The 19,439-nt window shown below is 43.4% G+C and overlaps 1 protein-coding gene across 2 annotated transcripts in view; it reads right to left on the bottom strand.

Moving 5' to 3' along the window:
• Nucleotides 1–2,436: 2,436 nt before the first annotated feature.
• The window catches only part of LOC119387753 (spatacsin), a 60,068-nt gene continuing 43,065 nt past the window's right edge, over nucleotides 2,437–19,439 (bottom strand). For both annotated transcript variants that reach the window (XM_037655257.1, XM_037655258.1), the window contains exons 28-38: nucleotides 18,935–19,051; nucleotides 18,719–18,839; nucleotides 14,980–15,116; nucleotides 13,963–14,173; nucleotides 12,974–13,120; nucleotides 10,596–10,846; nucleotides 9,502–9,664; nucleotides 7,808–7,893; nucleotides 7,237–7,386; nucleotides 4,505–4,656; nucleotides 2,437–2,748 (exon numbers count right to left, since the gene is read on the bottom strand). In XM_037655257.1, the coding sequence (XP_037511185.1) occupies nucleotides 2,565–2,748; nucleotides 4,505–4,656; nucleotides 7,237–7,386; nucleotides 7,808–7,893; nucleotides 9,502–9,664; nucleotides 10,596–10,846; nucleotides 12,974–13,120; nucleotides 13,963–14,173; nucleotides 14,980–15,116; nucleotides 18,719–18,839; nucleotides 18,935–19,051 (1,719 nt within the window). In that variant the 3' untranslated portion in view covers nucleotides 2,437–2,564. The remainder of the gene's footprint in view (nucleotides 2,749–4,504; nucleotides 4,657–7,236; nucleotides 7,387–7,807; nucleotides 7,894–9,501; nucleotides 9,665–10,595; nucleotides 10,847–12,973; nucleotides 13,121–13,962; nucleotides 14,174–14,979; nucleotides 15,117–18,718; nucleotides 18,840–18,934; nucleotides 19,052–19,439) is intronic.

Here is a 19,439-nt window from a genome sequence, read left to right as displayed (position 1 = left end):
CGAAACATTAAAAAAGAAAATACAAAATGGCCACCAGGTAATAGCTTAGCTTTTTGACAGATATGAGTCCATAAGCAATTCTGGTAAAATTTGACAAAGCTTTATACAATAATCCTTGGAAATTGTATTTTTTTATTTTATTTTATAAGTTTCGTCAAATTTTATGAAAATTCATTTTGGGTGCTTTTCTGTCAAAAAAGGTAAGCCTCTGGAGACCGTATTTTTTTCATTTTTTTATGCATCGAATTTTACCAAAATTGATTCTGGGTGCATTTCTGCCAAATTAAGTTAAGCTTTTGGAGACCATATTTCTTAAATTTTTAGTGTTTAGTTGACTTTAGGTGCACTTCCGTCAAAAAGAGATAAGCCTAGAGCCTTTGGAAATCTCAAAATACAACACGTATATGAAGGTGAAACATTTTCAGAGGGTGGCCTAAAAGTAAAAACTGTAGAAATGGACAAAGCAAATTTATTAAGCACAGGAATAGATTTACTATACATATTTCAAGTGACTATGCATATTTCAAGTGACTATACAGATACAACTGTATTAAAATATAATAAAAAGGATGTGAAAGGACATCGCTGAAGGCAACGCAAAAGCTAACTGACAGACTATGTGAAGAAAGCAAGTGCATTTTCAAAAACAGTCTAACGGTAACATTTTTTTATCAGAGTTCAGTGTTACCAATAGAAATTCTGAAACAAGCAGTTTGTTTACCACAATTTGTAGTGACTTTTGACAGGAGAAAGTTATTTAACAGAGCAAACCTAGTTGAATTTTTACTAGTGAATCAATGAATCAGAGAGGCATCGATGCAAACTTGACGACTGATGATTTTATACTACGGGACCAGCACTAGCTTTATATATGTAAACAACAGGAAGTACACCCAATTTTAGAAATAGGGGCTTAGGTGTTGAACGAGGGGATGCACAGGTTACAGTTTTCAAGGCACATTTTTGGATGCTAATCAAGCAAGACACGTGAGTGTCATAAGTATTTCCTGAAGCAGTAGCGCAATATTTGATGTGTGTATGGATGAAAGCATAATAAAACGAAAGGAGTGTATTAATGCTAAAACTTGACCATTACTACAGTTCTTATCACACCACCCTTCAAGCCTGTTTACAGTGTAGTTTAATTTATCTAAAAGTAGAATGGGCTTTGTGGCAGAAGTTACAATTGTCATACCATCGTCATAAAGAAAACACTAGGGGTGTGCGAATATTCGCAATTTCGAATATTTTTCGAATAGTGTTTGCTATTCGATTCGATTCGCACTGCAATTTTACTATTCAAACTATTCGAACTTCCCAAAAACAAATACAGTCAACGTCCGAGTGAAAGTGCCCCCTTCAGAGTTTTAATATGCTTCACCTCATTACACACTCGTATTGCGGCAAAGCTGCCTTTCAAGCTCCGTTACGGTCGAACTTGGCCAAGAGACAGTCAACGTCCGATTAAAAGTGGTCCCTAGATTTTCAATATGCTTCACCTCATCACACCCCCGCATTGCGGCAAAGCTGCCTTTCAAGCTCCGTTACGGTCGAACTTGGCCAAGACAGTCAACGTCCGATTAGAAGTGGTCCCGAGATTTTCAATATGCTTCGCCTCATCACCCCCCCGCATTGCAGCAAAGCTGCCTTTCAAGCTCTGCTACGGTCGCAAATGTATTAACTCAAGAAAACGCTGGTTCCAACATGGAGATGAAAGGTGTGGAAGAGGTGGGGGCTCAATTAATGCTGTTTTGGACCTAAAATTTGGGCAGGAGGTCCGAAAAATCGGATGCCAAAGCTTTTTAGCATCCAAAATTTCCAGATGTTCTTATATACATAACATCTACGAGGCATATTTGGAACTCCGGACTTAAAGGGAGCACACCCTTGTCCGCCACATCACTTGGGCTTCCACAGAAGTTGAAAGAGGAGGAGAGGCTGAGGAAATGGCATCTTTGCCTACCACATGTAATGTGCTGTCGGCAACACTTTGGTTGCACCAAATCATGTACATAAATACAATTCGGCCTCTACATTGCGCTTCAACCTAGCGAAAAGAAACACTTTCATGTTGCTATCACATAAGAATATGCTTAGGAATCCTCTCCAACTTATTTTTCTGCAATTTCGCTTCGAAGTATTCGAAAAATATTCTAGAAATATTCGAAAAATATTCGATTCTATTCGCACTCACACTTCAATATTCGAATTCGCTTCGCACCCAAAATTTTGCTATTCGCACAGCTCTAGAAAACACTAATCATAAAAATAACCGGATATAAATGCGTTCTGGCCGTCCGCTTCCCTTTGTCCGAGCAAGGCGTGGGTTCATGTGATCCAACTTAGCATGTCACAATTGCAGTGCCCATCTCTCCAGCCTTGCCCCGATGGATCATTCTTTGTGGCTGCTCTGTGCACTTGAATGAAGGCTACCCGTTGAACAAGAACAACTTTATTGCACTATTCACTATCTTCCATGTGGTAAAATTCAATTCTTTACAGTACAGTACAAAATACAACAAATACTACTTTGACAACATTGTAGAAAATTGTGTAAATAGTGGCTACCGAACGTCTTGTTCGAGGCGGTCACGAAGGTAAGGGTGATCTTGCAGTGTTTTTGATGCAAGTCGTGAAAATCCGAGCCTCTTTGACAGCTGCAGCCGTGACTCCAAGCAGGGAAGCCTTTCAATGATGTGCTCGAGGGCTTCCCGACTCTTCTCGTTTCTCACTCCTTCTGCCTCGTACCTTGAAAGGAAACATTTTTTTTTTTTGGCTTCATTTTTTTAGGGAAGAGATTAAGAAACCTTGGGAGCCGAAAGCAACTGAAAGCAAATGCTGCAGCAACAATCGCTGAAACTATTTGCCTTTAGCATAAACTGAAAGGCAAACAAAACTTATCAGCATAGCTTTTTGGTGTTCGTCTATGCAGTAAATTACACACGTACTACGGATGCCACAAGTTCAGCTTCAATTTCTGGCATGTTGTCTTTTTTTTAACACGAAAGTGTTTTATGCCGGGGTCCACCACGGCTCCACTGACGTATTTCCGTCACGGATATGACGTTGTAAAATAAACACTAACAGATGGCAAAAAAAAAAAACTAGAAGAAAAAGTTCCGTTGCCGGGAGTCGAACCTACGACCCCTCGGTCCGCAGCGCGCGGTAGAAACCACTCGGCCACAGAGCGCCCGTTCTTAAACTTACCAACGGCAAGCTATTTATATATACCATTTACCATTCACGGTACTCAGATATCGGCGGCTTCAGCGTGTTCTTGTTATCACTAGCGAGATGGCGCAAAGAGCGCACAGGGCGCGCTTTAAAAGTCAATGCCCCACGCGTCGCAATGCGAGCGCGCTTACCTCGTGATCGGGGCTGCTTGTAACGTCTTGTCCTTTTACCGCAAGTTTCCGTTGACGATTCAGAGAAAACGAAGGTCACTTCGCTCGCTGCAGCGGCCGCGTTTCCGAAAAGAGCGCGCTGCTCACACGCAAAGAAGTAAGAATTTTGACAGTTGTTAGTTCGCGCTCGTCCTGTATATGTTGTTTTCGTGCGTCCTTTCTGCTTTAGAGCGCGCTGCAAGTTTCGAGCTGCTTACCGTTGTTCGCGTGACATTACAATTTGTTGCTATAGCATTCATTCCTTCACCCTTGTGGCGAGACAATGCACAATAAATGCTCAACTACCCCTGTGAAGACATGTTTCACTTTCGTGTTATAGTACCGATTCCTATAAAAGGGGGATCGGCCATGTTTTTTTTCACTATTGCCTCATTTTTCGTTTTGTCAACATTTTAGTGAAGTTCAATTAAAATTACATTTCTCCATGCTTTCCCTGGCTTCATTGTCTGCTTCCTTCATACAGCTGAAACTTTAATTATTAGTGAAAGTGTGATGCGTGCTAGTGATGCACTGCTGGCGTCTTAAAGTTGCAATTCAGCACACAGTCAAATCGCTGCGGAGGTGAAAATGCAAATGCATAAATGTATCTTCGTGAAACTTCAATACGTTTGCAGTGAAATTTACGTTGACGATAAGATGGACAAATCTGAACATCCCTGCAGTTGTGCACCAATAAGTCACCAAACACCACTGCCACGTTACATAGTGATGTGAACATATATCATGTACAACTCATACGTTTTTTGAAGCTGTACTGCAATCAGCATACTGGCTTTCAACAGGAACTTAGGGTAACACTACATTCGTTGACTTGCGAGTCATTTTCATAATGTCTGGTATCCAAATTAGTCATTTACTGACCGAATTTGGACATGCATTCTTGTTTTTATAAGTGACCAGTGGCATGATGGATTTCTGCTGAATACACAATTATGATACACCTTGGTGAGCCTAGCAAAGACATGAAGGAAGCACAGCAAGTGACAAAGGTGCCAAATGCTGGCAGTGCTGTCAAAGTTATCATCATCATGACTTGCACAGGTACTATAGTACCTATTCAGTTTTGCTACGGCTTTATACCTCATGTAGAGCAGACTTACTTGAGTACTAGCTCTTGAACATTTTCAGGAGTCAACTCGCAGACTGAACACAGGTCCCGAAGGTATTCCCAGTCTTGTTCAAGCAATAACCTCTGAAAAAGTGCTGCACTGTGCCAGCCTTGAAGTCCATATGCCTCTGCTATCATGTCAGCCTAAACAAAACATGCACCAAGCAAAAATGTAAGTTAGAAACATCTTTCTGGACATAAAAACACTTAAATTGCAGAATGAATAAACGGGTTGCTTCCGAATTCATTTACACAAAAAATTCGAATGCATTGAGCTTCCATAGTAAGATGGAACACTGGGCAAGTTGGTATAGCTTCATAGTGGCTAACAGCACGACAGACACAGATGAAAGACAAGAAAACAGATATAACATGGCACTGACTATCAATTGAAGTTTATTGGTTAAATGGTCTAACGCACATATAACGCGCACACAACGTGACCAAACCCAGCTTAGGCAAACACAAAAGATTATCAAAATTAGGGGTGTGCGAATATTCGAAATTTCGAATATTTTTCGAATAGTGTTTGCTATTCGATTCGATTCGCACTGGAATTTTACTATTCGAACTATTCGAACTTCCCAAAAACAAATACAGTCAACGTCAGACTAAAAGTGACCCCTTCAAATTTTCAATATGCTTCACCTCATTACACACTCGTATTGCGGCAAAGCTGCCTTTCACGCTCCGTTACGGTCGAACTTTGCCAAGACACAGTCAACGTCCGATTGGAAGTAATCCCTAGAATTTCAATATGCTTCACCTCATCACACCACGGTATTGCGGCAAAGCTGCCTTTCAAGCTCCGTTAAAGTCGCACTTTGTCAAGACACAGTCAACGTCTGATTAAAAGTGGTCCCTAGATTTTCAATATGCTTCACCTCATCACACCCTCGTATTGCGGCAAAGCTGCCTTTTAAGCTCCGCTACGGTCGCAAATGTATTATCTCAAAAAAACGCTGGTTCCAACATGGAGATGAAATATGTGGTATAGTTGGGGGCTCAACGCATTTCTGGGCCTGAAATTTGGGCAGGAAGTCAGAAAAATCGGACGCCGAAGCTTTTTAGCATCCAAAATTTCAGATGTTTTTATATATCGACGTCTACGAGGCAGATTTGGAACTCCGGACTTGAAGGAAGCACACCCTTGTCCGCCACATCAGTTGGGCTTCCACAGAAGTTGAAAGAGGAAGAGAGGCTGAGGAAATGGCATCTTTGCCTATCACGTGTAAAGTGTTTGGCAGCACTTTGATTGCACCAAATCATGTACATATATACAATTCGGCCTCTACATTGCCTCATTCTTGATAAGAAAGACAACTATGAAATATGACCCCACCAGCGCTTCATCAACCTAGCGAAAAGAAACACTTTCATGTTGCTATCTCACAAGAACATACTTAGGGATTCTCTGCAACTTTTTCCGTAATTTCACTTCGAAATATTCGAAAAATGTTTGAGAAATATTCGAAAATTATTCGAAATTATTCGATTCGATTCGCACTCAATCTTTATTATTCGAATTTGCTTCGCACCCGAAATTTTGCTATTCGCACAGCTCTAATCAAAATACAAGAAAGGTAAAATGCACAGCTAACATGGGAAGGAATGACAAGCCAATCATCAAAGTCAGATACGCCAAGAAAGCAAGGACGAAATTAATATAGCACAATGCGAACAAAATTCACTGGCACAAGGCAATACATAATGTTTATGCACAATATAATGAGGCAAATTCGTTACCTAGTGACAAAATGGAGGGCTGGCTCACACAATTGGTTCGCTTCTTTCTTATGAAGTATGTCTCCATTAATTCTCTTGATAGCTTTTTGCAGTGTCTGAAGAGCGCAGTCGTGCTATGAAACACCGGACGGCAACCACAATCTCGACAGTGCAAGGCAAGGTGCAAGTATAAGCTTCAGAGAATTTGCGAAGCTATTAACAGGCGTATGCGTAACAAAGGTAGTTGGTGTAGCAATGGTTGCAAAGTGAAACAAGGCATGCAGTATGTTCCTTGCATCCAAAACGTTGCTTACTTGATCCCTTTCACAGGTGGCCTTTATTATATTGGCCAGATGGGCAATGCTTGAACATTAGGTTAACGAAGCATCATACTTCTTTGAAGGGATTCACACATTCGCATACTGCCATGCACTGTCGAGAGTGTGGTTGTTGTCCGGTGTTCGATAGCACGACTACACTCTTCAGACACCACGAAAAGTTGTCAAGAGAATTAATGGAGGCACACTTCATAAGAAAGAAGGGAACTGATTGTGTAAGCCTGTCATTTAACTGCACATTTAACGGCACATAACTCTCAATTAACTGCACAGCTTTGCCGACATTGGCTAATAGGGGCATGTAAAAGTGAGACATTAGAAAATACACGCAAGAACACTTCAAGGCTAAATGTTCATTGCTGTCAGTGATGTACGAGTCAGTGGCTAACTGACTTCCTTTTTTTTAAATTTATTTCTGTTACGCAATGTTCTTGTGCAAAACAATTTATTTCCCCTGTGCAATAAGGTAGTTGTCTTTAAAGCCAACACACTTTTGTCTGTTCTTCATCTTCATCTCTCAGTAAATGTAACTCCTGATAAATGGAAGACATTTACCTGCCCCCTTGAAGTTCCATTTAAAGAGAGTCCACTGTATACAATGTGGAATACAGAATATTATTGTGTATCCAGTTCATATTCCTTCTGTTCGCAGAAACCTCACCTCGAAAAAGTTAGGATGCTGTGCCACAGTAGAAAGGGCAGTTGTAGGTGTCAGGTTGAGCAGCGGAAGCCGAGATTTGAAGTAGCGCAACTGGAGGGCAACAAGCTGTGCTTGCCGGGCACATGCTTGAGCCCTGAGAAGACATTCCGCCTGCAAACATACATTTCCTATGAAATCGGTCAAACACGTTGCAACGTCAGCCTATATTCACAGTGCACCCTTTCTCCGGCAAGTCAAAGGAATAAACAAAATGCACATAAGAAAAAAATGGGAAAGATAAAGAAAATGATGAGCACTCCGCTGTTCACCGTGTTTCATTCTTTTCATCTTTTCAAGTCAAAGGCCTGAGACAACATCTGATTATACAGAGGTATGCTCATTTTCAAAAGTGTACAGGCTACTGAATGAGTGGCTGAAGATGATTCCAGTCCATGAAGCGGGGCTGCTGTCACATTTTTAACTCTGCCATGCTTACTCGTCAATGTGCTCACTCACTTGTTCCAAGGCTTCAAGAGTGACAGAGGGGTAGTAAAATAATATGACAAAAAGCCGGCACAAGTTGGGGACAAACCTTGACATAGCTCTCAGCTGCGTCAGCCAGATCTTGCATCACTGTGTCCAAGGTCTGCTGTTCTTGTACGCTCCATGTCATGGGCCCTGGTGACATTTCACAACACCACTCAGAATGAAAGCACATACTTAGCCATTTAGTACTACTTACTGCACACAATACTAAGAATGCGTCTGCATGAAGACTTAACATGCCGCTCTTCGTCTACTAACCTTTGCCAAGGTGTCCGAATTGTCATACTACATTATGCCTAAATGGACACACCCATTTGTCGGAACCAGGTGTCAAAAGTGCAACATTAGCAAACCACTGAACTGCAGTGGTTTATTAAATCAAATTGTTATCATGGAGTGCAAATAAAACCTTTGCTGCGTGACCGATCCATATATTGAGACATGTACCTTGCTGTGTTTACCATTAAAGAATGTAGTAATTCACTTTAGATTCAAGGCTTCATTTGACAGCACCTGCAAAGACTGTCCACCTCCAATAATGTGAATATATCAAATAATGCGAAAAGTGATCGCAATACCTTTCATGAAAGCATGCACGCAGGGAAGCAGTGCTGCATTTAACATGTCACAAGTGGACGTGCGTGTTTTTGATATCCACACAATGCAGTGCTATAGTACTTTTGCATGGAATTTCCAAAGGGATATTGCAAGTGTTCAACGTAGACAGTGTGGGAATCGAGCGTGCCCTCCCCTTTGGCGCCTCATTGCCCAGCTAGCCCGTGTGCTGGCCCCACACGGCTCGAGCGCCAGGAACCACCATTAATCGGCGACAAGGCTACTCTGGCTATGCAGTGCTATAGTACTTTTGCATGGAATTTCCAAAGGGATATTGCAAGTGTTCAACGTAGACAGTGTGGGAATCGAACGTGCCCTACCCTTTGGCGCCTCATTGCCCAGCTAGCCCGTGTGCTGGCCCCACACGGCTCGAGCGCCAGGAACCACCATTAATCGGCGACAAGGCTACTCTGGCTACGCCGCCAGGCCTTTTTGCCTGGTGCTAGCCACACGTGTCTTCCCCGCACGGCGCCACGTGTCCGGACATTTCCGGACAATGCTAGTCGCACAACATGCTAGCCTATGTCACTGCGCTTCGCCGGTCCTCATTGGCCGCCAGTGACAACCCCCTCTCCCAGGAGCTCGCTTCTGTCTGGTGCTGGCTTGCCGTGTCAGATGCTCTCAGGCCTGCACGAGAGGATGACGTGCTGCTCTGACAGGCGGCTTCTCGTCCGTGCGCTCGACTGCTGCCCTTTGTTTGATAGTCGTAGCGCCGCTGGCAAGCGTACTCGACCGGTCTTGCGGAGTTTCCCTATACGGCCTGCAAGCCCGTGATTGTCGCAGTGTGCTGCATCGTAGGTTAATAAACCCGTGTTTGTTGACAACCTGCCTCGAGTGCCTTTTCTGCGCCGTGTCGGTGAGTCGATGAACCCTGCCATAGCGTCTTTGAGCGCTGCGGCAGTGAAGAACGTCGCTTCCCTTCCCGGTCACCTCGTAGGGTAAGCATGTTACAAGCATATCTCCACAACAGTAATTTGATATACCCAGGACCAACTATATCTAAGACATGAGGCTCACAAAACAGCAAGCGCTATTCGTCTTGCAAGTTTGAGTTGGTGTATTACCATGAAGAACAGGATAATAAAATACTGAATGAAAAGAGGACGAAGATGCTTGGAACTTTACCATCTCCAGAGAGCCTGTTCATCTTTTTGAGAGCTGCAGATTCCAGGTTTTCGGCAATCTCACGATGCATGTTGAAATTCAGTGTCAGCATGGAGTACAGGTCAGTGTCTGCACATCCCCGATGCTTGAGGTAGTCCAGCAATGCCACCCTTAGGTATGGCACCTGACAATAATAAATATAATGAAAAGAATAAGAGATTAAATGGGCAGTATGTGCCTTGGCTAATCAAAATTTTAAATCTTTTTTTTTTATATAGGTACATAATTAATTTAACTCTGTCACTACACTGACTTTAATGCAAGACACTATAAAGGTGTTGCTGCATTTCCTGACAGACACTAGACCGATTGACACATTGTGGACTGTGCATTGATAATGTTTTTGTGTATTAGTTGGACATTGATGACGACTTTGTGGAGCCTTCATAGACTCTTCTCTTTTTTTCAATCCTCTCCCCTTCCCAAAGTAGAGGGTAGCCAACTGGAAATCCCCTCTGATTAACCTCCCTATCTTTCCTTTCTCTCTCTTTCTCTCTCCAAGTCTGCCATGTTCAGACTTGCCTAAAAAGCAACTAAAAGGAAGAAAAGCTAGAAAGAAATGCTACAGGATGAATAGCTCATGAAGAGAAGAAAGAAAAGTGAATATTATTGCAGTCACATATGTGAAAGAACTGCACAAGGTAAGAAACAGCACCTACAACAGTGTAGTTATGTGTGCACCTGCAAAACGTTTCGTTCCACAAGTGAAGGCTGCTTTCACGCTCTGCAAATCTGTCACATAGTTTGCTTAAACATCACAGAAGACAAATGACAGAAGGCCCACTTTATATTTAACGAACATTTATAATATGACAGCAGTATGCTCATGACTGCTAGTTACGAATGACGCTGAAAGCTTAGATCACCCAGAAATCACCTCAGTGTTTTGCAGCGCAACCAGAGGTGTCAGTTACGAACGGGAAGGGTGGGGTGAAATCATGCTGCAATGAAACCATTTATAATGACCTTGCACTTACCCTCAGTTGTATGCGGCAACGATACAGTAAGTGTTGACTGCCTGCAAACTACTGTACGCATGTTGTTTTGACACTAACCTTCTCCATGCCTTTCTGGAAGAGGAGTTCGAAGTGGTGGTGCTGCTGCAGCAAATCGAAGACGTAGGTCATCTCACTGTACCGCGCCATGCCAGTCAGTAAGGACACAAGCAGGTTGAAGTGGTTGCCAGCCACAAGGTACGGCGTGAGCCGGTGGCAGCGGTGCAACACACGTGAGATGCCCTCCATGCTGCATGCCTCCAGGAAGCAATTGTGTGCCCGCACGCAGAGCTCTACCTCCAGTGACAGAGCTGCATGTCGCAAAACAAAGAGCAGCTTATTAAAATAGCAAAAATATTATGCTTCAGAGCTTTTTATGCAATACCACGATATGACTATGAAACACATCGTAGTGGGAGGACACTCAAATAATTTTGACACCCTTGTCTTTCTTAACGTGCACCTAAACCATCTTGTCAGAACGATTTTATGTCTCGACTTGGCATGACCACTCAAAGAAGGTGTGCAAATACAGTTGCAATACAAACAGTATTTCCAAGTCTTTTTTCCCGCAAACTGTACATGATTGGAAATTTTTACTGGAAGAATACGTTTCTGTATCTGATATTCACAATTTCTATTCCCGACTGTATTTATGATAATGTATTATTGTCCTACTTTTCATTGAACTTTCTGTTACCTTTAGAAAACATTAACCTGTTATCTGTTTCAGCTTGTTTACCTTGATGTTAACCTTGTTTTATGTATTTTGTTGCTTATTATTGTGAAAACTAACCCACGATTACGATACTGCCTAATGCAAATTCTGAGCACAGCTTCATGTTGGGGTAAGGCCAACTGTGTTTGAAGTTCTGGCTTTCCGCAGAAATCGACTACTCCATAAATCATAATTTTTATGAAGTAGGACAGCGCCCAGTACACTATGTCTACGGATAAGCGAGGTACCCGCTACATATCTGTAAGGTATTATGTGCACTTTTTTGATGCTGCATGTGGCTGATGACGATGAAGAATTATGGCTGAGCACTTTGCAGTGGGTGGGTAGCATTAAACCACACACTCGCTGTGCAATTAGCATTGTGTAATGACTGGTTGTTATTTTGCTCTTCTACCACGCTATATTACATAGGTTAACGCGATTCCTTGCCCGACATGACGCCTGTATAGGGTCTTCTTGCAAATGAGTTTCAAGCACTAGCGTGGCTCTGTGGTACGATACTTGACTGCCACAGAGGGCCCTGGTTCAAATCCTATTTGATTCTGCGTATTTTTTCTCTCATTTTATTTTTTCACGTCTATCGATTTCTTTTTCATGTCTATCAGTTACGACGGCGATGGCGACGCCGCTCAACACAGGGACAAGTGCCTAAGAGCTGTGCTCTAAAATGTAGCACGTAGTACTCAAACTGTATCCCCTGCGAGTTATCACAGGAGAGACATGCCACAGCCACGGCTGGAAATCAAACGCATGTCCTCATATTTAGCAGTACAACACCACAGTCACTAAGCCAGAACATTGGGGAGAAATGTTTGGTGAATTAAGTTTCTCGCTAAAAGAAATTATCAGTGGGTCCTGTGTTTCTTAACTATAAAACTATTGCGAACTCGAATCATGAGGCATAATAAAATGCAGTCCCTCACACCACAACGAACAAAAACCAGCATCTTTAGGAGGGTGTGTTGCTGTGCTGCATACTGAGGTCCTTCATACAGCTTTTGTTGCACCATGTCTTCAGACATTACAATTCAGAAGGCCCCAATGCTCCTCGTAATTCAATGCTTCAAAATATGAGGCATGCTTCGCAAACCCTTTAGAGAGGTCCAGTGGCACAACTTGTTCCCTGTAAAGTGGCTTCTAAACATTTGGCGAAGACTGCGCACAATATATGAAAGGTTACAATAGTCAGGCTGGAGTGCTACACGACTTCCTAAATGACTTCAGTATTTGTTATGCAGGCATGACTTACTTGTTGAGAATAATATCAGAGGCACCATTTTCCTTTCACAACTTACCTAGTGAACAAGAGGCAGCAGCAAAGTGACCGTGTGTTTCACCATATTTTGTGCTTCTTTATAAGGTTACACTGACAATTGTGGCAGAGCAGCGCAGACAATGGGACAAAGAACATACAGGACACAGCACTGTGTAATGTATGTTCTTCTTCCCGTTGTCTGCGCTCTTCTGCCACAATGTTCATGAACCAACTAGCCCACCTAAGCACCCACTGACAAATTACCTTTGTGGCCTTATTCTGGCTTTGTTAATGCTATAACAGTGCCCTTATTGCCACGGCAAAGCTTAGTTACATCGTTAACCTTTGAATTTTCACATAAGAATTTGGAAATCACCAGCCAAATGTTCCATAATTGTCTTGAAGGTGACCTAAACAATCATAACAACATATTAGGTATTTCACCTTTGAAACTGTGACGAACAGCATCAATATTGGGTGCTCGTGCCTTGAGCAGGAGATTCCCAAGTAGACATGGGTCACTGCACAGGCCTACTGCAAGGTCCCAGGAATCTAGTATTGTTTTTTTCTTGTTTTCGCTGTCACGTTTTGCTGAAAGATGAAAAGGTCAATAAAAAAATGTTTCAGTGCAAAGAACAGGCACAATGTTACACACTAAAATCTCCCCAGCCCGATGTAACACTGGCAACATAAAAGCAACATAAAAAACAATGAAACTCACAATCACTACAGCTTAAGAAGAAAATTTTGCTTCAGGTTTAGCCCAGTACCTTCGATTTCTTTGTTTTACTTTATAAGGAACTGCCCTTCTTAATTTACATAATCCTACCACTGTCCATACAAACATTTCTGAATCTGATAAGACATTCACCAGGTAGTCAGCACTCATGTGCATTTCCTCCATCCTTGTGAATCTCTTTTTGTTTCTTCTTTCTGTACTATGCAGTTGAAATCTGTTAATTTCATCCAGCTCACCCAAATCAACATTCTAGTTTTCAACATGTATTCTGGTGTCAACAAATAGAAGAAGGCGTTGAGGTTATGCAGAGGTAGTATTAACTGCAAAGGGGTGTGAAGTTGGGCCAGTTGGCCCATCATGACGCAAAGCAGCACCTGACGAGGTATCAGGTGAGCATCATGACACAAAACACGACACTAGTTCTTGCGGAGAGTCTCATCTTCCATTTCCTGCACTTTCACAAAGCTAAGATAAGACAATTAGTCGCAACATCGCACTCTCGTGCATTTCAATCATCCCGCAAAGTGCTCTCTCCTCACACTTGTGCCATATGAAAATGCCAACTGCAGTCTTTACGCAGCGCTTAAAAATAAATTTGATAATTATAACAATACGCAATGTTTTTGTGGCACAAGGGATGAATATGGTCAAAGAAGCACAACATTGGAACAGTGTGAAATCGAAGGCTCTGTACCTGTGGTTGCTCGGATGGCCGTCATAGCCTGACGAAACAGAAACTTGGCCACGTCTTCATCGGGAATCTTGAACGACACTATCACCTTCTTTGCAAGGGCAAAGTCGCTACGAGAAAGAACGCGTTCCGAGTCACCACTGCTCAGCAGACTTCCTAGATGACTGATAGGGTCGGTCTCCAAAGCTAGCTCCTCATATGTGCACTGCAGATGCTGCATGGGTAATATGACACAGGTTAGTCATCAGCATTTCTACAAAGTCTTTGAAGTACGTGCAATTGTACAACCAGTAGACCATGTCTATGAGTTTACTCTAATGAGAAACAATGAACTTTTGTCCATGACCCCTTCAAGCAGTGCATGCTTATTTATATACAGGGTGTCCCAGCTAACTCTAGCCAGAGTTTAAAAATATGCCGACGCACTATATGGCATCGCAATTAAATGCATGTTGCTGTCTATTGCATGAAGTAAGTCACACTATTTTTTGTGTTCTTCTTAATTGCATAATTTGACAAGATTAATTAACCAACTTTTGAAGCAATGAAGCTGGGCAAAAAATTCCAATGATAAAGTTGTACATTGGTCTGCAAAATGTCTGATTATACAGTTTCCAGCTTTCTATCCATTAAGTATTAGCATTTATACTGTTGATGAATATTGTTGATTTATATTGTTGACTCATATTACTGATGAATATATTGTTAGATGAAGTCAGCTGGTAAGTTAACTTCATTGCTTTGGGGTTTTCTATACAATAGGCTCTGAGCTAATACTGGGTAATTGAACAAACTTTGTTCGTTAATGTATTGAGCAAAATATGTGCATCGTTAATCAAGGCTTGAACGTATGAACACGCATCCATTCAGTGACATTGCTGAATTCCCATTCTGTGGTAAACAGAAATTGGTGGCATGTCACTGAATGGAAACTTCCCTGCCACTTGAATTTGTTGCTTCAGTTACACCACGTGAAACGGTGTCAAAAGGCACAACGAAACCTGAACGAACTATTCTCACCAGGGACAGGTTAAACATGACCAGGACACACTGACATAGCTCCTGGGAATGAGAGGATGATGTGGCAAGTTGCTCCAAAAGCTTCAGGATCCCTTCATCTCTGGATTTTTTGCTGCTGCTGGTACTTTGCCAAGCCGCTAAACCAACAGAATATAAAAATATTACATATATCAGACATTTCCTTTTACTGCACTTTACAATTTAAACATTTACTAAGCCTATTCGTAGGAAATGTTTTCTCTGAGCGAGTGGAACCATATTGCTGAGTGAATTAACACTATGTGTCAAGATGTGTGTGTCCCCGCTTGCTGAATGCTTTTTGGCTATGCTGAATTACTGTGCCAATGGCACATCAGAAAACTGGTCATGCGATGAGGATTACGATGCAACTCCTGTTGTGGGGCAAGTGTGTGGACTAAGGGCTACACACGCTAATGACTGCTACAGAGGATATTATAACATCAGTCCAAAGCTGTTAATCACTCCTAGATTAACAGCTCCAGACTGATGTGACATTATCCTCCATATCAGGGGTCTCAAACACGCGGCCCGCCAACCTTTCGCTAGCAGCCTGGCCCGCACATGACTGTGTTCGTCCCACATTCTTTTTACGACTTTGTGACTGTTTGTAACATCGCTAAATGGCACTCACACTATTTTCTTGCCTATTGCAATTAATAACGCTTTGTTCAGGTAAGCTACACAAATGTGACTGCTCTCAAGCATTTCTTTTCGTGAGGCACCCCATGCGGTCACCATGTGTTGAAACACAACCACGGAACAAAAACTCTGTACTTCAGAATCGGTGTCCATATTTTAGTCATTCTGGGGATCGGTATCGATACGTTTCACGAATCCTGATGCCAAATCCCCTTCAGAAAGGACCCAATGATCCATCTTTCAAATAACAAAATTAGCTGACATTTTGTTCAACTCCCTCAATTTCTTGACTGCGGCCTGCTAGCTGATTTGAGTTTGAGGCCCTTGCTCTATACAGTCGAACACGGATATATCGAACCCACATATATCGAATTTTCGGCTATATTGAACTCGTAAATTATCCCCTTGAAAATCCTCTGTAAAAGTATACAAATTCGCACGTTTATATCGAACGGTATTTTTACCCGCCATTGGATACTATATCGAACACCGCACGAGCTGGAAGGCGCACTTCGGCACTCGCTACACCCGCGACCTTCGCAGCACCGTGCCTCTGCCAACACCTGATACGCTCGAAAAACGTGAGGGCGAGAGGGCTCAGACTGTACTCCTGTTGGGCGCATTCTCCAACTTGCGGAACGGCTTTTTTTTTCTTTTTTTTTTCTCTCTCTCTCTCTCTTTCTCATGCTTTCTCCGCCTTACCATCGGCTCGGAGAGCAGGAACAAAGGAGCCGGCGGCTTCCTCCTTTCGCCTTTTCTTTCTTTTTTTGTTGCTGTTTTGTGAGTTTTGATCAGCCAACCACAGCCCGCGCCTTTCTATTTGTTCAGCCAACCACAGCTCGCGCCTATCGTACATCGCTGCTGTCCTCGCAGGTAGCCCGGGTAGCCATTGCCGCCATCGCGACTGATCGCAAGCGCTTTGTTGGCGGAGTCCACTTCCGTGAGTTGTCACATACCACCGCATTCCTCTTTTGCGTGTGCGCTGTGCGTGCTGTGCAAAGGCACTGCGGACTGCTTGAATTTTCCGACTTCTCGTGTAGCAATGGCCAGCGTCAAGAAGCACAAGAACCTTGACTTTGCGATGAAGTTGAAAGCCATACAGCATGTTGAGGCAGGCGAAAAAAGTACGGCGGTGGCGGATGACATCGGGATACCACGGAGCTCGCTGAGCACCTTGCTGAAGAACAAGGCAGATATCAAGGCAAAGGCGGCAGCGCAGCTAACGTCAGGAGCCTGTCATGTGCACGCTCCTGCCCATGGGAAAGTAGCACAGGCACTCTGTGCCTGGTTCTTAGAAGTGCGCGCGAAGAATATTCCTGTGGATGGCCCAATGCTGATGGCTAAGGCCAAATGGTTCGCCGCTGCACTCGGTGAAGACAATTTCACCGACAACACCGGGTGGCTTCACTAATTTAAGCAACACTACAACATCGTCGGCAAAACCATTTCTGGCGAAAGTAGGAAAGGAGTGGCCGGAAATCTCCGCGAAGGTTTTACCTGCGGAAATCTTCAATGCCGACGAGACCGGTCTATTTTGGCAAATGCTGCCAAGCAAGACTCTCGACGTCCGGGGTAGCACGTGTCATGGCGGCAAAATGAGTAAAGTGCGTGTGAGCGTTCTGCTTGCAGCCAACATGGATGGGTCTCGGAAGCCCTTTGTGATCGGGAACGCAAAGGCACCGCATTGTTTCAAGAACTCTAAGCAGCTCCCTGTTCGCTACACATCAAACAAGAAGGCGTGGATGACGCGCCAGCTGTTCACAGAGTGGCTGCAAGCGTGGGACGTCGAGCTGGGCAAGTCGGGGCGTCGCGCTTGCCTTCTTGCAGACAATTGCTTGGCCCACCACACCACCTGCGAGCTCAAAAACATTGAGCTGAAGTTTCTGCCGGCCAACACGACAGCGAAGCAGCAACCGCTCGACCAGGGCATCATCAAGTCCTTCAAGGTGGGCTACAGGAGGCGACTCATTGATAGGCTGCTGGTCAACCTCCGCATGGGCACCGAGCTGAAGGTTGACCTGCTTGGTGCCATTCAAATGATGACGGGCGCCTGGCGAGACACGAAGACGGACACTGTGGCCAACTGCTTCTGGAAGGCAGGCTTCGTGACGGCGGAACTTGCGGAAACCAGTGAAGACTGCGACGATGAGTTCATAGACGACGCGTTTCGCGAGTTGTCATCCCTCTTCTCGGCTGCCGTACCAACCGAAGTGTCTGTGGACGATTTCGTGGAAGCGGACTGCAATGTTCACTGTTGCGAGCCTCGCTGACGAGGACATTGTAGCTGGGGTCACAGGGACCCAGGATGCCCAGGCCGCCAGCTCAAGTGGCAACGAAGATAGTCCGGACGAGGCGGCGGCTACACGCGCATACTCCGCCGCTGAAGTGGCGGCAGCGTTCAGCTTGATTCGCCGTTGTTGCGGCGACATGGAGGGAACCGGGCTGTCGCACCTGGACAGCCTCGATAAGATCGAGGCCAGCATCTTCAACTTCATTTCGAAGACAAAGAAGCAGGCCAAGATAAGCGATTTTTTTTTTCACGCAAATAAAACATCGTGTTGCATCGTGTGCACGGAATTAGTTGTCATTCTTGAATGTGCCAATTGTAGGTGATCGTCTGCCACTGGTAAGGTCTCAGGACCTGTATTTTTTATATTGAATTTTTCATATATCGAACTAATTTGCGATCCCCTTCGAGTTCAATATATCCGTGTTCGACTGTATTATCCTCTATAGTACAGCAAGAAGTGGTGGACAAGTAGGTTGCATTGTGACACCGTCACACTGTAGTGACGAAATGTCCAGTGCTCATAACCCGTCCCTTGGCTTTAATGAAATGTAGATTCACTCATTCACATTTCAAATCATAAAGCTACAGTTCAGCAAAAAGAGATGGTGTAAAAGGACCCCTGAATAATTTATGATCATCCAGACTTTCTTTTCAGTTCACCCTGAAATATTGGCACACAGGCATGAACAAGTGCTGTGACCAGGTATCAAACTATCAGTTTCATGCTCACTGGTATCATTACAATGCTGCTGAGCCGTCACAGAGCAGTAGCAATGTTGAAATACTCACGAGAAAGCACAACCATGGAGGTCTTTCTCATAGGCATCAACAGTGCTTTCCCAACTAGGCTCATGATTTGTTGGTCGACATTATCAGCAGTCAGCATTTGCTGTGCTAGGCGTACGCACGTCTGCAAAAGAAAACAATAAAGATTGGAAGCAAGTGTCATGGCACAGTTAAATTTATTGAGAAGGTTGCGTGAGAGGGTACTTATTATAAACTTACTAATAAGATGTCAAGGTCTGGTGTAGAACTTCCAAAAAGAGACGACAGCTGACAGGCTTTGCAAAATTGGCCTTGAGAAAGAAGATCATCAATAAGGCTCTTCAATGACTCAACCTCCTGAAAAAAATTTAAAAAATAAAGAACATAGATAAAATAGTTGCCCACTATTTTGAGGGATAGTATATTAAAATATCAGATTAAGCCAAATTCATAAATTACACTTCTAACAAGATCTACTACGTCACATCTGCTAAGGTACTATCCTAGAAGGCAACATGAAGGTAAAGTAACAATGGCAACTACTAATTGTTATGGTGCCACAGGTTATGTACAAACCTACCAAGGCTAATTGTTGTACCTGGCTGAAATATGTGGTTGGCATCCTTCCTTTTGTTTTGTCACAAATCTACTAACTCATCAAACAAGAAGTATTCAAACCATTAATGTCTCCTCAGACGTTTTGGCTGTGGCTACTACAGGTGTGTTACATTACACATTATGCACC

The sequence above is a fragment of the Rhipicephalus sanguineus genome, chromosome 3 (assembly GCF_013339695.2).
Source record: "Rhipicephalus sanguineus isolate Rsan-2018 chromosome 3, BIME_Rsan_1.4, whole genome shotgun sequence".
Lineage (NCBI taxonomy): Eukaryota > Metazoa > Arthropoda > Arachnida > Ixodida > Ixodidae > Rhipicephalus > Rhipicephalus sanguineus.
Note: the sequence above shows the minus strand (reverse complement) of the source record. Positions and strands in the feature narration are given on the sequence as shown.